Consider the following 16,868-nt stretch of genomic DNA (forward strand, 5'->3'; position numbering starts at 1 on the left):
TCAACAATGTTAGTTTAAAAGGCACATATTTAAAAAATAATAATAATAATAAATGACTCATGCACTACAAAACATACAAAATGGTTTTCCGTCACCACATCTGGTTGTATTTGGGGTAAAATGCTGTATCAGATTTTAGAAAAGTTTATTTTTATTTCTACATTTGCTTTGGTCACCGTCCCAATTAAGGGGGGGGGGGGGAGGTTAAAAAAAAATAAGGAAATAAAATGAAAGGACAAACGATAGAGAGGAGAAAATGTATACCAAACAATGAAAAGTCCTTTATTGCCATCAGAACATGAGTGAGAAAAATCCAGAGACTGACAAAAGTCTGACAGTGAGGAGTCGACTGTCCAGCTAGTGTACACAACACACACACGGGTCAACGGTCGCTCAACGGGACACATGAGGGGATACAGCACTCACACATACACAGTGAGATATACAGGTAGGCACAAACAGAAAAGGGCTCTCTCTCACTGACACACACACACACACACACGGTACAAATACTCTTGTCCCCCTTTCACACGTTTGACTAAAAACACAACGCACAAGTGGGCAGAAATGGGTAACAGCAGCATCTGATCATCTCAATTTCAACCACAAACCCCACTCGTCCGGTCTCCCTCAAAACCAATTTGGTCGGGTGGGTGGAAGCCCGCCCGCCCGCCCCGCAACGCACACCCGCCACCCCATATTTTAAATACTTAGAATGGGGAGGCCACCACATTTGTTTATCCTCAGTCCCTGGTTTAAAAAAAAAAAAAAAAAAAAAAAAAGATAATAGTGACAACAAAGCGGGAAAGGTTTCTCTCTCACTTTTCAAGGTAACAGTTTCTAGGTTGGACATTCAACGTGTACATTAGCAGCAGTTCTAGTGAATGGAACAATGGCTTCTGTGAGTCAGATTAATAGCAAACCTTCCTCATGCACGGGACAGGCACTGTCTACTACTCGCCGACTAACACCATGCAAAGTTAGAAAAATAGACCGGCAAAACTCACAAGACAGAGAGGAAACCACAAGTTCATTTCCAGAGGAGAGGTTGATTTCACTTCCACGTTTTATTTGATAATTTTTCTATGATGTGTAAATAACAACAAAAGAAAGGGGGGTGGGGGGTGGGGGACACAAAAAAAACAAAACAAACAAACAAACAAACAAAAATCAAAACAAAAAACGGGTTGAGAGTGGTATCCAAGACAACAGTAACAACATGAGCCGAGGCCACGAGCACCTCTCTGGAGTCCGCCCCCCCCCCCCCTCGCCCCCCGCCCAAAAACCTCGAGACTCCATCCCGACTTTGCGTCGACGCGTTGTGCCCGGGGCCGTCTCGTGCCGGCCGCCCGGCGACGCGTCCGGTTCCGGGGGCATTTTTATTGTACCCGTGTAGACTCCTCTCTCATCTGAAGCCGTGCTGATCGCCACGGGACCCCGGCCGCCCCCCCCTGGGACCCCCTCCCCGGCCACAGGGAGCGCGGGGCGGGGCACGACTAGTACGCCCGGCGGCTCCCGCACGCTCGCGGCGCGCCGCGGTCGGCTCTTCGAGACCGCCGGTGCGGCTGGAAGCTACCGCTGCCGAGAAAGAGGCGCGATCGGAGGGTCCACGCCCCGCCCCTCCCTGCTCCAAATCCGTTTCTCACGTCCAGCCCGGGCCCACTAGTGACGCGTCCTGGCTACAGGGCAGATTAACCCCCTTCACTACAGCCCAGTGAGCAAACACTGAGCAGCCTCAACCAGTTTGGTACCCCCACCCTCCCAGTTTAAGTTTTACAGTCGCCAAATAGCTCATGTACACACATCGCCACTGACTGCGCATACATGTACACACACATATATACACACACACACACACACATACACACACCCCAGTGAGTGGGCATCCCAACGCTGCCCGCTCACTCCGCAAACTGAGGACAAGCGCCTTGAATTTCCAGTTCTCACACACACACACACACACACACACACACCTCGCCAATAGTAATGTCTCTTGTTTACAGGTCTCTGCTCTCTTCACGACAAAATAGAAATTAAGACCTCTCCCCGTTGTCTTCCTCTTGTGAAACCAACAGCAAAAAAAAAAAAAAAAGTTGTTAATTTTTTTTCCTCTTTTTTTTTTTAAATTTCAAGGCACAATGTCTATCAGTAATCCAATCTCTTGACCCCGTTTATGTCTGTCTGTCTCGTCTTGCCCCCCACCCGCCCACCCACCCACCCCCACCCGCTTCGGGGTTTTCCCGCTACGCGAAACGACGCAACGGCCAAAGCTTTCGGGACCGTCCGCCGCTGCCCGCCGCTTTCTAAAATTTTTTATTTTTATTTTTTAATTTTTATAAACACCATTAGAGAGACGTGTCCGAGAGAGCGACGCCCCGAGTCCAAACCAGTGACGACAACGAAAAAAGAAAAGAAAAAGAGACATAACATGACAAGTTCTCTGTAAAATAACAAACAAAATAAGAAAAAAAAAAAAAGACTAAAGAAAAATAAAAATAAAAAAATAACACAGAGAGTCTCGTCCTGTTTCTTGTATTTCAGTATTTCTTTAAAAATCAAGTCATATCCACCAGCTTTTTTTTTTTTTTTGGCAAGCTAGTTGTTTTTTTATTTTTAAATAAGCACTAAGTACTGATAGATAGGATAGCATACACCGTTACGTGTGTTTTTAAAGTAGATGCGTTTTTGTCATTATTTGTTCTTTTTCCACTCTCGTATGAATTCAGGTATTTTTGTCAGGTACTTTTTCACTCATCTGTTTCAGGTTTAAGTTAATGCAAGCAGGGACACAGTTTGCCATGAGGTCTTGCTCTAGACGTGGGTTTTCGAGAAGGGCAGGGCCACTCTGTCACGTGCCCTTTTTTTTTGTTTTTGTTTTTTTTGTTTTTTCTTACGAGACCCCGTTGACCAAGGCCAGGGTCTCGCCGGCCGAGGCGATCCCATTGCTGGGAGAGCGCTTGGTGGGCGTGTGTTCGTCCTTCTTGGCACTGGTTCCGTTCTCCTGGTGGTGGTGGGGTGGAAGGGGATACAACGACACTTTGTTAGATGGGCATGTCGGGAACCAAAGTTTTCGAGCGTGGCGACGAGTGAGCGCATGCATGTCTCTCCGCGTACCTTGGGCTCGGGCGGGGCCACGTGGTTCTCCTTCTGGGGGAGGTTCTGTCTGCTCTGGGACTCGGCGCGCGATATGTAGTCTGCCACCGTCACTGCAAAGACACTGAAACTGAGTCGTCTGGGACAAACTGTTCAGGGACAAGGTGCGTTTTACTGGACCGGGCGGGTACGAGCGGCTCCACCGCCCCACGGTGGAGAAGAATGAACGCGGCCATTTCCCCTAAGAGGTATGGTTCACCCGGTCCGCACTAGATGTAGGCTGCATCGTGGAAGTAGGAATTCCATTACCGCCCCCAAAACTGTTATTTAACCTTACCCACTCCCAAGACGACCGAAGAAACCTCTAAATGAGTGTATTTGATCGTTTCCAAGGCGACCCCTATCCTGGGCGGGAGGCAAATTTAGTCTCCTCCTCCTCCTCTATAGAGTTCGCAAAAAGTGGATCGGGGATCCCTGCAGGGCGTCGGGACCGCTGGTGCCTTACCGCTCTCGGTCGGCTGTCTGTCGCGGCTGGTCGAGCCGCCCTCGGGGCGACCGCCACGGTTACGGCGGCGGCGGCTGCGGTTCCGGCGCTGCGGTCTGCCTTCTTCGTCTGAGGAGAAAAAATAAAAACTTAAATAAAATGAAATCACAAATCTGTGTATTTTGTGCTGTTGTCAGTATGACCCAAATTTAGATCGAATTTATATTTCTATTACATTAAAGATTGGGATTTCCTAGTCGGCGTGGATGGACTTTAAGGATTAATGACTTGTTTGGACAAATATTAACATTGAAAGGGACACTTGGAAGAATAATATACATAACAAAAAGGTCGTGGTGTGACCAAAAAAACAAAACAAAAGATGATTCTTTCTTTTCTGATGCGGTGCAGATTGTCGAAAAACATCAATATCTCATTTAGAAATAAACATATTTAAGAAAGCCGTAGTTTCTTGTGTTCAACCTCCCGCCCACCGGGTGGTGTTCTAACCTAGTCCATTCTCATTGGGGCCGGTCTGGCCGTCGGACTCTGTAGCGGCGTCCATCACGCTGGGCTCCTGGTCGTTGCGGCGACGGCGGGAGCGCCTCCGGCGGTCTCCCCCTCCCCCCACGCCCTCGCTCATGTCACCGTCGGCCAGCTCCCCCTCCCCCTCCAACAAGGAGTACGGGTTGCTGTCTGGGTCTCTCAGCACTGAGGGAGGGACACGCTGGTGAGTGCGCACACACACACACACACACACACACACACACACACACACACACACACACACACACACACACACACACACACACACACACACACACACACACACACACACACACACACACCTGAGCTGATGGAGTTGGAAGGCCTGGTGCTCGGTCCTCCGCGGCCCCGCCCAGTGTTGGCGGCGCGGCCCCTGCCGCCCCGTCTGGAGCCCCTCTCGTCTGCGCCCACGCCGCGGGGCCGCTGCTCTCGCTCGCCAACATCCTCAGACTCTGAGGCGTTGGACTGTTCGGAGTTTGTGCCTGCGGCAAGGGGGGGATTTTCGTTGAGAGACGGAGAGCAAAAAAAAGACGCAAAAACAAACACACGTCACACACGTGGAGGTAAAAGCGGGAGAGAGCCGGCTCGTTTCTCACCGTATCCAGAGTACTGGCTGTTGGAGGCTCGGCGTCCGCGGCCGCGCACGCCGTACGTGCGGGAGGCGTGCAGCGAGTTGCTGCTCTCGTCCGTCAGGTAGCCCTTCTCCCGGTCCGCGCCGGCACCGCCGGGGCCCCCTGTGCGACTGGGCGGGGCCCGGTACCCCACCCCAATCTGGCGGAGCTGTTCGTCGATCTGGAGGCGCTCCAAACGCAGCTGCTCCACCTCCTACGGGAAGGGGATCGAATAAATGTGTGAACAAGAAAAATGAAATAAAATAAAATTGAAAGAAGGGGTTATGATGGCGAAGCTAATCTTTGAGGAATGCTCCAAGTCCCGTTCACACCACGTGGGCTTTGGGTGGAGTCTGAGGAATTTGCCAGACGTGGGGGTCCGTGCTGTGGGCTTAAGTGCAGTGGCAGCAGTTCTCTTACTTCAGCCATGTGGTGGGGATCGGGGGTCCTCACTTAAAAATGCAACAGCTGCCTCCACTGACAACAGCTGACCTCCAGTGAGGGGACGGGGAGGGGTGTGAGGCAGGGCCTGTGTGTGTGTGTGTGTGTGTGTGTGTACCTGGTGTTATTTTTGGACGCCGAGGGTCCAGATAGCTGGTAATCCAATTCCAGCACCCCCACCCCCCCACCCCCGCCCCGACCCCGTTTCCAAGAGAGAGAGAGAAAGAGAGAGGGGGTGCTATATTTAAAAAGTGCATGGTAGAGGGCAGAATGAAGCACTCTCAGCAGGTTCTTCCATGTGGCGTTAGGAGGGAGAAGAGAGGTGACCAGTTAAAACCCTCCCACCCCATAAACCCCACTAAACCACCCATAAACCCTGCCCCCCCCCCCCAATCCCACACCCAGGTTTCTATCGATCAAGGTAAGGGGGGCGGGGGACTGGGAAGGACGAGGGAACAGAACGCTGCCCTCTGCTGGCGGAGGGGGTGGGACTGACCTGCAGGTAGGCCACGTGGTACTCCAGCAGAGCCTGGGCGTTGCTGATGTTCTCTTTGGTTCCCACGAACACGAAAGGGACCATGCCCTAACGAGACAGCGGGGGGAGAGGAGTTAACCCGGCTGTATATTCCATGGAAACACAAAGCATCGAGGACTTGAGAAATGTGATAAATAAATGTAAAAAATAAAAAGACAAGCCCACGGATCACGGTAAGCGCAGACATCCGAGAAACGTAGCGATGGCCAGAACCGGCGACTACGGTGACAAAAGATGGGACACAGGACAGGGAGGTGACGACGTAAAAGCAAAGAGCGCTGAAGCCACGGAGACCCCCTTTCAGGTCGGTAGCTTCGCTTTTGCTTTTTTTTTTTGGTTTGGGGGGGGGGGGGTATCTTTTGAAAGGGGGAGGGGGAGTCGAGCGGTTCATTCACCTCTTTGTTGCTGGCAGTGTCCTCTCTGCCAGCCCCCTGCCTGCCTACCTCCTCCCGGGGAAGCTTTTTGTCGTTGTCCCCCTCGATCCGCACGCGGACCACGCCCGACTTGTCCACGATTTCCTGGATGACCTTCCCGCTCTTGCCGATGACTTTGCCTGTTTCGAGCACACAAAGAGTCAGGCGAGGCTATTATTTATGTATGTATTTATTTATTTATTTATTTAACCAACCAGTCACCCCCCCCCCACTTTAGATGCCTACGCCGTGTCAGGACCACAGGCCATTTTCTATCCGAGTTCTGACTTATTTCAATGGCTTTCCATTTCAAAAAGCATATTCGAGTGCCGTTGCAGCTCAATTTAGTGAAACATAACACCAAAATAACGTTCTTAAATAGGAGGTAATGCAACCAGTGGGGCTGTACGGAGAACAAAACAACAAAAGTCGATCCGTACGCACACCATCGCCTGCTTCTGGATACTGACAGGTTTCCACAGATCAATGAAAAGATATCAGTCAAGGGAATTTGTTTCAGTACGTTTTTAGTAGTATTTCGGTTACTTTTGGTGACCTGATCATCAATAAGTTTCTTTGATTAATCTTGAGGTTATTCAGTTAGTGAATTAAATTTTTTTATATTTTTGGGGGTTTCAGTTTTCCTTAACAACAACAGCCTCGAGAGGAGCAGAAAAGGAAAAGCACCGCGTTGACGTGATCACGACGGCCCGGTGCGGAGTAGCTCACTCACCGACGAGGTTCCTGGGTACCTGGAAGTAGTCTTCCTTGAACTCCAGGTACACTCTGGCCTGCTTCACCGCATCGGGGGTCTGCAAAGCAGCAGCAGCATCCGCATCAGACTGACCCTCCCCGCTAAGCTTTCAGCATCATCCGGTGTCTAACATTCATTAAATACCACGGGCCCCGGCGTACCTCTCCGTAAATCCTGAAGGTGCAGCTCTCCTCCTCCAGCTCGATGGCGGTGACACCGGGCACCTTCCTGGCCTGCTGGATGTTGGCGCCGTGGGAGCCGATGGCAAGGCCCATCAGGTCCTCCCGCACCCGCACCTCCTCTTGGTACGCCGACGCCAGCTGCTTACTCGTCTGGGAGGGATAGAGAAACCAGGAGTGAGCTTCAGCTGTTTGGCTTCTACTGGGGGGGGGGCGTTTCTGTGTGTGTGTGTCTGTGTGCGTGCGTGTGTGCACGCGGTCCTACCTCCAGGTGCTTGGTGGCTTCTTCGTTGCGGGACATGAGCATGAGCTTGGTGCGGATGCTGCGGAAGTGCATGTCGCTCAGTAGAGCGGCGCGCTTCACCGTCGTTTCATTTGTAGACTGCGACGGGAGGAGGGAAGGAATCCACATGTCAAAAACGGATTCAACAGGTGGACTCTTAAAACAAGCTGTTCATCAGAGAGCTTTCGCTTCCAAGACAGTAAGAGAAGCCTCTGGAGGCTATTGGAATATTACAAATCCATTACTTTACAAAAAGGCTCTCGCATTATTGAATTTAATCAGTTCACCCAAGTATGTGTTCCGTGAAAAAGGACACAACAACGGAGCCGTTTAAAGCTCATCGGCGTGTTAGATCAGTATGCGTTGCGATGCAGGCCACTGACCAGGACGATGAGCTCGTGTGACTGGGCACTGTAGAAGATGCAGTCGGCGCCGATGGCTTTCCTGAAGTCTTTGTGAATGCTGTCGTTTGCACAGCTGTAGATGACAAATCAAAAAAATAATAATAAAATAAAACAATATATTAAAAAAGCCAGGGTAGGGGACAGTTAGCTTAGCAGCTACGGCACATGACAGCAACAAGCATTGGGGAGGGGAGGACGGGGACGTGACTCACATGTCCCTCAGGTCTTCCGGGACGGCGATGGGGACCTTGTGAAAGGAGTTCCGGGAGGAAGGGCTGTTGGGGTTGAGGGGCCGGATGCGTTCCGACGTGACGATCTCGTTGTATGTGGCGTCGCATGCTGCGTATTCAATTACGTAGAACTGTAGGTGAAAACAAAGTAAGCAAAATAAAATGCACAGCTCTCTCCAAGGAGGTAAACTGTACAAAGGAGGAAGTCTGGGCTACAAAGGGAGCCGTCCTTATAGTGAACAGCTGTCTCCAACCTGGTGAAGGCATCAACAGATCCCTGCGTACCCAGTTATCTCTGAAGATGTTTATACTCATACTGTTCATTACTGACCTGTGGTTTGTTGCTATTTGTTTTTTTGGTTCCTTTGTAATCAAGTCTCTGTGTGTGTGTGTTTGTGTAATAGATTCACCAAAGGGCAACTTTATCATTAATGGCACACTAGTTTGAAATGTCACCCTGTAGAGTCTGTTTACCAATAAAGGAATACTGTTCCAAACAGAGTAGGTAGGAATAAAGACCAAGCGCAGGAGTGAGGAGCATGTGATTCAGAGAAATGGGGGGGGGGTAAAATGTATATTGGCCTCAGAGGGGTGAGATGGACACAGCGCACTCTGAGCAGAAAAGAAAACGGAATTAAAGCCATCAGTCAACGCTCTAGACATTCCTGCCGGGTCTTATCACGCTGCTCAAAATAACAGCACCACGGAACCGGCTACTCTCCCAGGACAAAAGTAGCATCGCCAGTTTGCTTAATTTTTCCTCTCCACATCCTACTGACCCACTATTCTATTTACGGTGGCAGACCGGGGGGGGTCAATAAAAAATAAAAAATAGAAATAAAACCCTTGCGTTACATACAAGTCGAGTCCAAGAAGTGGAAGGAAAATACATACGAGTCTTCAACATGCACATGCGTGCTTATTCGATCACGCGTCCCGAGAAAGAAATGGGTATGAGGGGGTGGAGAGCACTGCCATCCCATCACAGGAAATCCAGCCATCTTACTCCAGGCCGGCGTTTGACACTTGCACACGGCACTCCGAAACCAGAAATCGGCATCCCCACACAAAAAATGTAATAAAGATTGTACTAAAGCTTCCGTGGGCCTTCATTGAACGCCAAACAAGATCTAAAAAAAACGTCCATTAGTGGAGACATCTTTCCTTTAAGTGACTGACCTCTCCCTTCATCATTCTGACCCGTGCCAGCCACCAGCCGCACGGTTCCTGCTCATTGGCCCTGGAGTAGACCTGCAGAGGGAGGGAGAAAAGTGAAGAGTGACTGCGTGGAACTAAGGCGTGATTCATCAAACAGCATGACATTTTTGAAAATAAATAAACAAGCGATGTTCTGCAGCAAAACAATATGTAGGCATCACTGACCAGGGTAAGGTTTGTCCATGGCTAAGCCCATCTTTAAGTAGCGCTAACAGCAAATTGAGCTCAAAAATCATTATGTATACCAGTATTTCTAGTCAAGCTAGGAGGAACCACAACAGCATAGTTTGCTTTGATCCCTGGGTTGTAGTCTCGTCTCGCAGTTTAGAGCTATGTCAGATCATTGATCAGCGCGATAAGAGCCCTCGTGCAGCATGCTTGTCTTTGGTCATGCTCAAAATTGGCGTCGCTGGATTCCATCGCAAATTAAGCCTTGCAAAGAAGGCAGCATTGGTATTCCAAAGCGATGTTGTTGATGAGCAATCTAGTTAGCCCACCAACTAAAACAGTGAAATAATTTAACAAATATCACACCACCAACACCTTCCTCACTGCAAAGCCAGCCACGTATGTTTTTGCGTAGCAATTTATGCTCTGGCGGAGAAGTATTGAGAGGAGAGGATGATGGGAGGCCACTGAACTGAAAGCTTTCTCCATTTTAGACCCTCCAACAAACCAGACCTTCAGAGGTCAGCGAAGCCAAAGCTCGTGGTTGACGCCAAAAATTTGCATGTCAAAATCGAATTCTGCCCAAGTGTATGACCCGAAGCGACGCCACCGATTGGGACAGTTGCTTTAAAAAGGAATGTAATGAATTGGGGAAATATCACTGTCGTAAGTGCCGGAGCGACCAGGGCCTAAAGCCAACAGCGGCTGAGAACGACGCTACAGCCAGGACGGCGATGGTGGGGATTTGACCGCGAGGGACTCAAGCCAAGATCGAGGCGGGTGTCTTACCTCCACCTCCTCTCCCTCGCCAATGTCCTTGTTGTAATCAGCAGGAGGAGGAAGCCGCACGTCGCTGAAGGGCAGCTGTCGCTCTGGCTGCCAGCTATTGGAGAGGGGGGGGGGTGCAAACAACTTAGGTCAGTAAAAAATAAACAATGTTTTTATTCAAAACACATAAAGCTAAACAATCTGTATCCTATGCGACGCTTCAGTGTGATAAGAGCCGTGGATGCCTTTTCCACCAAATGTTAAGCGACACACACACACACACACACACACACACACACACACACACACACACACACACACACACACACACACACACACACACACACACACACACACACACACACACACACACACACACACGAGGAGATTGCAAGGACCGAGACCAGTCACAAGAGAAACCCTACGACCCCGGTGAAATGTCCTTTTAGATAAAAACACTAAATGAGAAGCCACCTGAAAAATAAAAATAAAAATTATAATAACAGCACTCCAGAGAACAGTTCTTTTTATTCGTCCTGCCAGGATAAAGGTGAATATTTATACGTCCAGCGTAAGACTATCAAAACTGCAACTTGTGCAGCGCATTGCCGTCGACTTTCAATGATCAACCGTGTGCAAACGGCTCGTTTAAAGCCCGTTATGGGCGTAAGCATCGTCGACGTGGGCCAAAAAAGGAGAGTTCATTCATGCAGTATCTTTACACACTCCCAAAACTCTATGGGAGCTTGGCCACAGAGAACAGGGGAGGGGGCGACTCCCAACGGCCCAGGAAAGACAGGGCCCGCCGTCCTGTCCCCAACCCGCATACCTCGGGGGAACTATTTTTAGGGACACCCTGTGTTAGGTACTGAGCCAAAGAGATAAAGAGGGAAAGGAGCGGGGGAGCAGGATATGCATGTGTGTGGAAGGGGGGTGGGAGGGTATAAAAGTGTGCTAGTGTGACAGGTCCACTGGGGGCGGGTGCAGGGGGTAGAAGGAGGTAAAGAACCTAGAGGATTTCTGGTGACAGCTGCGCGTTAAGCACAGGTGCTGAAAGAGCGCGGGATTAAATGACACCACCCCGCCCGCGGCAAGGGGACCAATTTCAGAAGAATCTAGTAGACACCAGACCGCTATGGATGAACTTACTTGTTTTCAAATACTATCGTGAGCGAGTCTTCGTGGACGTCTTTGATGTAACCCTAGGGGGAAAAACAAAACAATGTTACTTGAATAAACACTGGACCGTGTGATCTTGGCGCTTTTTGACGCTGCAACAACGCAAAATCTGAAGACAAATTGCTGCTCAGGATTTCCGGAAATACCGGAAGGCTGAGGCATGACATCACCGACACGTTTCCCCGGCTGCAACTTTGGCGCCCAAGAGCGCGACACCAAACAGGCGCGCTTGCATTCGATTAAAACTATACAGAGACATCTTGTAACTTGCAGGTTCCCACGGGAACCTCCCCAAATCCACCGTAGAACGCAATAAACGTCAAACGCCACCTGCAAAAATAAATACACAGGGGAGGGCAATGATATCAGTGTGACGCCCCCATACATGGAATGGAGGGGTCAAGTAGCCCGCCCTAAGAGCAAGATTGGTTTGGGGGAGACTTTGACTTGAGATGGTCCTCTCTACGATCCACCTTTAAACACACCACTGTAACACAGCAGCAGCATGATCCTCCCCCTTCAGCGAGAGACTAAACGAGGGCCACAAGCCCTGGAAAACAATAGAGGCGGTCTCCGTCCATCACTCAGACTGGAGGGTTCTGAAGGAGCCATCACTGACAGTAGCCTTTTGGGGGCTTCCAGAGCTCCCATCAGGACACGGCTTGCATACGCATGTTATGTCAGCAAAGGTTTTCCCCCGAGCCCAAAGCCCTAACAGTTCATGGGTCAGGCAAGGGAGGGGTGGAAATGGCAGGCGTGCCATGACCAGAGACCGCCTTGTGTCTTCGGGCTGGTGGCCACGTCAACTCCCAACGCGGCAATTCACCAGTCACGCAGGGAGGGAGGGAGTGGTGAGGAGAGATACATCATAACGCCCCCCAAAAAATAAATCAAATAAAATGACCACCGCAATAACCACGAGTCCACAAGTGAAACCCACTTGGACAATTAACAGACGTGGTCACGATGCAGAACTTGGGGTCTATGTGAAAGGCTACACCATCCGAGGCTGATAAAAATAAAATTGTGGTCGCAAATAATCCACAACAAAATCAAATTCTTCTTTTTCGGGCGTGACGTATGCTCCCTGGCTTCGCTGGGCCTCAGAGAACCAGGAGTGAGTTCCTTTGCAATTGCGTTGCCAGGCCCGGGTCATACTGTAATCACATCAACCCCCCCCCCCGCCCCCGCCCCCCAAGATTATCTTCAATCAAAGAAAAATGAAAACATAGCCCCTTGAAACAAGTTTTTGAATGTCACTATTAGTCAGTGTCTTTTTTAACAGGTAAAAACGGAGGTTGAGATCGTCGAGGCAGGCGAGCGGAAAACGAGCATTGATGCCAGAGCGAAACTGTCACCCCGTAAAACAGAACGACAGGTGAGGCGGCATGAGGGGAGTAAATATAGGCTCATCTCTCAGACCGCCATGTGGTCGGAGCAGAGGCTGAGCGAGGACTCGTTGCGAGGCCAAGAAGTGTGTGTGTGTGTGTGTGGGGGGGGGGGGGGGGGGGATAATCGCAGAGTTTCACAAAGACGAAAAAAGGAAAACAATAAAAACACATTTACCAGAAAAGGTAAACGGGGAGGACGTGGAGGTGGCCCGCCCCTCCCTGGGTTACCTGCTCGTCCAACATTTTATACTTAAATGGCCTCATACAGCAATAAAAGTACATGGCAGTCACTGACATGTAGTCCACCACTCTCTTTATACCGGTTCACCGCAAATGAGTGTTTAAATGTTTTGATCGTTTCGTTTCTGGCGACGGCGCTCAATAGTTATGGTCTCGACTATGTGTTTGTGGGAGCAGCGCTACAGGGACAACGACAAGCCAGCCATGTGACCAGGCATGAAAGTTAAAGCAGCAGGAAGAGGAAAAAAAAAAAAGAAATGAAACAGAAACACAAAGCCACGCCGAGGACGACTTCTGGCGAGAGGGAGGGGGGCGCGTCGGCCAGAGCTTCGAGGTGGCATTCTTTTAAAGCTGGCGTGCGTTGACATCAAATTCTAAACTAGACGGTGGCGGTGGAAGGTTCGACCCTTCCTTCCAGATTCCGTTCCCGGCGCGTCACTCGGTTAAAAAACCAAAAAACAAAACAAAAGGGTCGTTCGACTTTCCAACGCTTCGTTCCTTTTCAGTTGGCATAACGCGTGAAGCTCTCTCTCTCTTTTTATTATTTTTATTTCACTTTCCCATCCCGCCTTCGAGATGTTTCCCAGTTTGCCGGCCCCCGAAGATTCTATCGCTCGCCCACTCCCCAAATCAAAACTCCGGGCCAGTTTGGGCACGTCGCTCCCCTTCGTCCGCGAATCCGGCTCGGGTGAACGCCCGTGTCTGGCTGCGGACGTCGAGGCGCGAACTACAACCGAGGGGACGGACTCTGTTTTCGGGAGAAGCTCTCGACCCCCTGAGTCATTTAAAAAGAAAAAAAAAAAAAAAAAAAGAAGAAGAAGGGGGGAAAAAGATCCGTTCGCCGCGAACGAACCGACCGCGAGTCCCGCAGCGCTGCGAGGCAGCTGTCTTAATTAACACAGCTAGCGGTGTTTATTAAGCTTCCGTCCCGTGCTACGACAGCCATTTCACAAGCCCGTTCCCCGTGGGACAGAGACATTTACCAGAAGCCAATACACGTTGGGCCATGCATAATGACTATGGTGAGAGCTAGCCTAAGCTAGCGGCTACCCACCCCACAATGGCCAAACACACTGGAACGCCACCCATCCTTATTCTGTCCGAAGTCTGAACCCGCCTCCACCCGCAGCACGGGTGGTGTCCGGCCGGCATTCGGCTCCGAAAAAAAACAAAACACCACCGATACCTTTGTCTTGATTAAAACTTTGAAAAACATTTTTTTTTTTTAGCCGTGTTACCTTGTAGAAGGCCCCGTTGGAGCCGCGGACCTCCACGGCCAGTCCGTCCATGCTTGCTGTGGGTGAGTCCCCACGGCTGAGCTTGTCGGAAGCTGCCGTGGCTCCGTGCGGTTCCGGCAGCGGCCCCAGCCTGGCGGGCCCGCCGGAGCCCTCCGCTCGCTGCTGGAGGTCCAGTGTTTCGGATGGGGAGGAAGAGGCGACGGGGGGGGGGGCAGAAGGTGGAGAGGATGAGGGAGATGGAGGGTGTGTAGGTGTCAACTCACAGCGAGGCAGCCGCTGTCTCCGACAGCTAGTCCGGCGGTCCGGTCCTTTTGACAGAGAACGTAAAGTGCAGTCAAACCCCGGATCTGCGCAACGACGCTCCGACGGGAGAAACGCCGGCTAACAGGCAGTTAGCTCGGCTAGCTTCAACACCTTGATCCCGTCACTCGGATGGATGCTAGCTAGCTAACAAACATTGGATAGGTTTGTTTGGTGGGCGATTAATTATTTCTAAAGCCGCCGGGGGGAGGGGGGGGGAGGGGTCGTTTCTTTTGTGTGAGTGGTGCGGTTTGCAGCGAAGCTTCCTCCCCCGGAGGAAAAAAAAAAAACCCCGCCGTGAGTGGTGCACTAGAGCCCGGCACCTCCTCTACTCCGACCACGCTGACAGAGTGGATCGGTAGAGGGGTCTGAATGACCTCGAAGACCCCGCCCCGCCGGGGCACGGCACCCGCCTACATCAAAATGCTGGGCCTCTCATTGGAGGCCGGCCTCGGCAATCTTATTCCGGTGTGCGTTTATTGGTTGGGGCGACCCGGGTCGCTCCATGTTCGTCGCCAATGAAAGGACAGACCTCGTATCCCGACGGGCTCTATTGGACTGTGCCTCCTGTCGATAACGCCGCGGCTCAAACGAACGCGCCCCGAGCTGCGGCTTCGCTCGCTCATTGATAAGTGAGGAGTATTATGTCACCGCCAGCCAATGTGTACTCACACAATGGCTTTCCACAATGAATTAATCCCACCCCGCGCCGGCCATTCCGTCAGGCTCTCAAAAACGTCACAAAACGTCACAAACGCGTTACAGCCGCGCGTCTTACGATGACCCGCGGGCGGGGGGTCCTCGCTGTCGGTGAGCAACGCGTGAGCTTGCCTGCGTTCGTCGGAAGCCGATTGATTGCGGTAACTGAAAAAAATGACTACAAACGTCAAGATTCAAGATTTTTTCGTTTGCCACATACGTATGCATACTTTCATACATGCATGCAGTGAAATGTAATGCAACGCACCCGGTGATAGCACACAATATGTCCTAGGAAAAAAAGAAATAAAAGTAAAGAATTCCTTTCTAATAGACCGACTAACTGACTCCTAAAACGTAATACAGTAAGTTGAATACTTATAGAATAAGATAAAAATATATAGAATAAAATACAATAAAATAAAATGAAATAAAATGGAATAGATAGAGGGAATATGCCTATGTATGTACAGATATGTGCAATTGTCATTTAGATCTTGCAACACAAGGGTTTGTTTCCATTCAAAAAAAAAGTGGAATTAGCTGATCCAGCACTCTGAAAGGAATTTGGTCGTACAATACAGAAATATATAGAGTTAAAGAAATGAAATACAAAAATACAATACATTAAAATCTGTTTGCACTTGTATTATATTCAGTTGTTTAACTTTTATTTTTAACATTTCTGGTATTTATTTTAGTCATTGCATTATCACTGAAAACACATATACAGTATATAATAATACATACATATAGTATACAGTATATATATAATTCTATATATATATATATATGTATAATGTAAATTGCATTACAATACCGTATTTGAAGGTGTTGAGGTTGTTGTTGTTGTGAGGTTTCCAACCATTACCACCACCACCACCCCCACCATCATCATCATCATCATCATCATCATCATCATCATCATCATCATTATTATTATTATTATTTATACTTCTTGCCTGCAAGCCTTTTGTTCCTCGATATTATAAAAACTCTCATAATGTTGACAGCCCACGGCAAAAAGGACTCCCGTCTCCCTCCCTAAACCCCTACCTGTGGGTAGAGACCCCCCCAAAGGTGCTACGATATAATTTCGACCTCATACACCAGAACTAATTTGGAAAAGTCCCCTGGACCCCCACCCCCACACGCATACGCACACGCACCCACACACACCACTAGCACCTGTTTCCAGCACACCCAGAACACCCTCCTGGTGGCATCCCTCTACTTTTCTCCCTCATTTACTGCCTTAACGATGTCAGGAAGAGGCCACGTGCCCAATTGCTGTTCCAGTCTTCCTTTTAATTAACTTCATTAACCCCTTTTTATCGAGACATGTTGTTGTCTGATGTTTCTATGTTTAGTTTTGACGATGCACATGTTGTTTGGTTCTGTTTATTTGTCTCAACTGTGGTGATTCTACCCCTCTCGGGGTAGCAATGATGATTATCTTTTTAGAGACCAAAACATGGTAAGATCGTTCTCCAAAGAGGGGGATTGGTGGCAGTTCTGTATAACAAAAAGCTGTGCTCCTGTCATTGCACAGGTCGTCCACAGGACAGATTTATTGCAAGCAGTTCTTCACGATGAAAGAATGATTAAAGAGTGGCATTGTAGGTTGAGAAGTTGAACTCCGCTTGCAGACTAACTCTGTCCTCGATGCAATGGCATGTCAATGGCATGTCAAA

The 16,868-nt window shown here is 49.7% G+C and overlaps 1 protein-coding gene across 2 annotated transcripts; it reads right to left on the reverse strand.

Moving 5' to 3' along the window:
• Positions 1–2,229: 2,229 nt before the first annotated feature.
• On the reverse strand, positions 2,230–14,805 carry fxr2 (FMR1 autosomal homolog 2). 2 transcript variants are annotated; one of them, XM_080023111.1, is made up of 17 exons: positions 14,176–14,805; positions 11,277–11,329; positions 10,149–10,242; positions 9,153–9,224; positions 7,956–8,104; positions 7,723–7,816; positions 7,322–7,438; positions 7,039–7,209; positions 6,857–6,935; positions 6,154–6,263; positions 5,672–5,758; positions 4,720–4,948; positions 4,426–4,605; positions 4,088–4,288; positions 3,599–3,706; positions 3,115–3,206; positions 2,230–3,001 (listed from the first exon to the last, which is right to left on the reverse strand). In XM_080023111.1, the coding sequence occupies exons 1-17, from the start codon at positions 14,224–14,226 to the stop codon at positions 2,891–2,893; spliced, it is 1,998 nt and encodes a 665-aa protein (XP_079879237.1). In that variant the 5' UTR covers positions 14,227–14,805; the 3' UTR covers positions 2,230–2,890. The 2 variants fall into 2 exon arrangements, with proteins under 2 accessions (XP_079879237.1, XP_079879236.1); XM_080023110.1 differs by having other exon boundaries at positions 6,106–6,263.
• Positions 14,806–16,868: the final 2,063 nt, after the last annotated feature.

Source organism: Zeus faber (assembly GCF_960531495.2).
Source record: "Zeus faber genome assembly, chromosome: 22".
Lineage (NCBI taxonomy): Eukaryota > Metazoa > Chordata > Actinopteri > Zeiformes > Zeidae > Zeus > Zeus faber.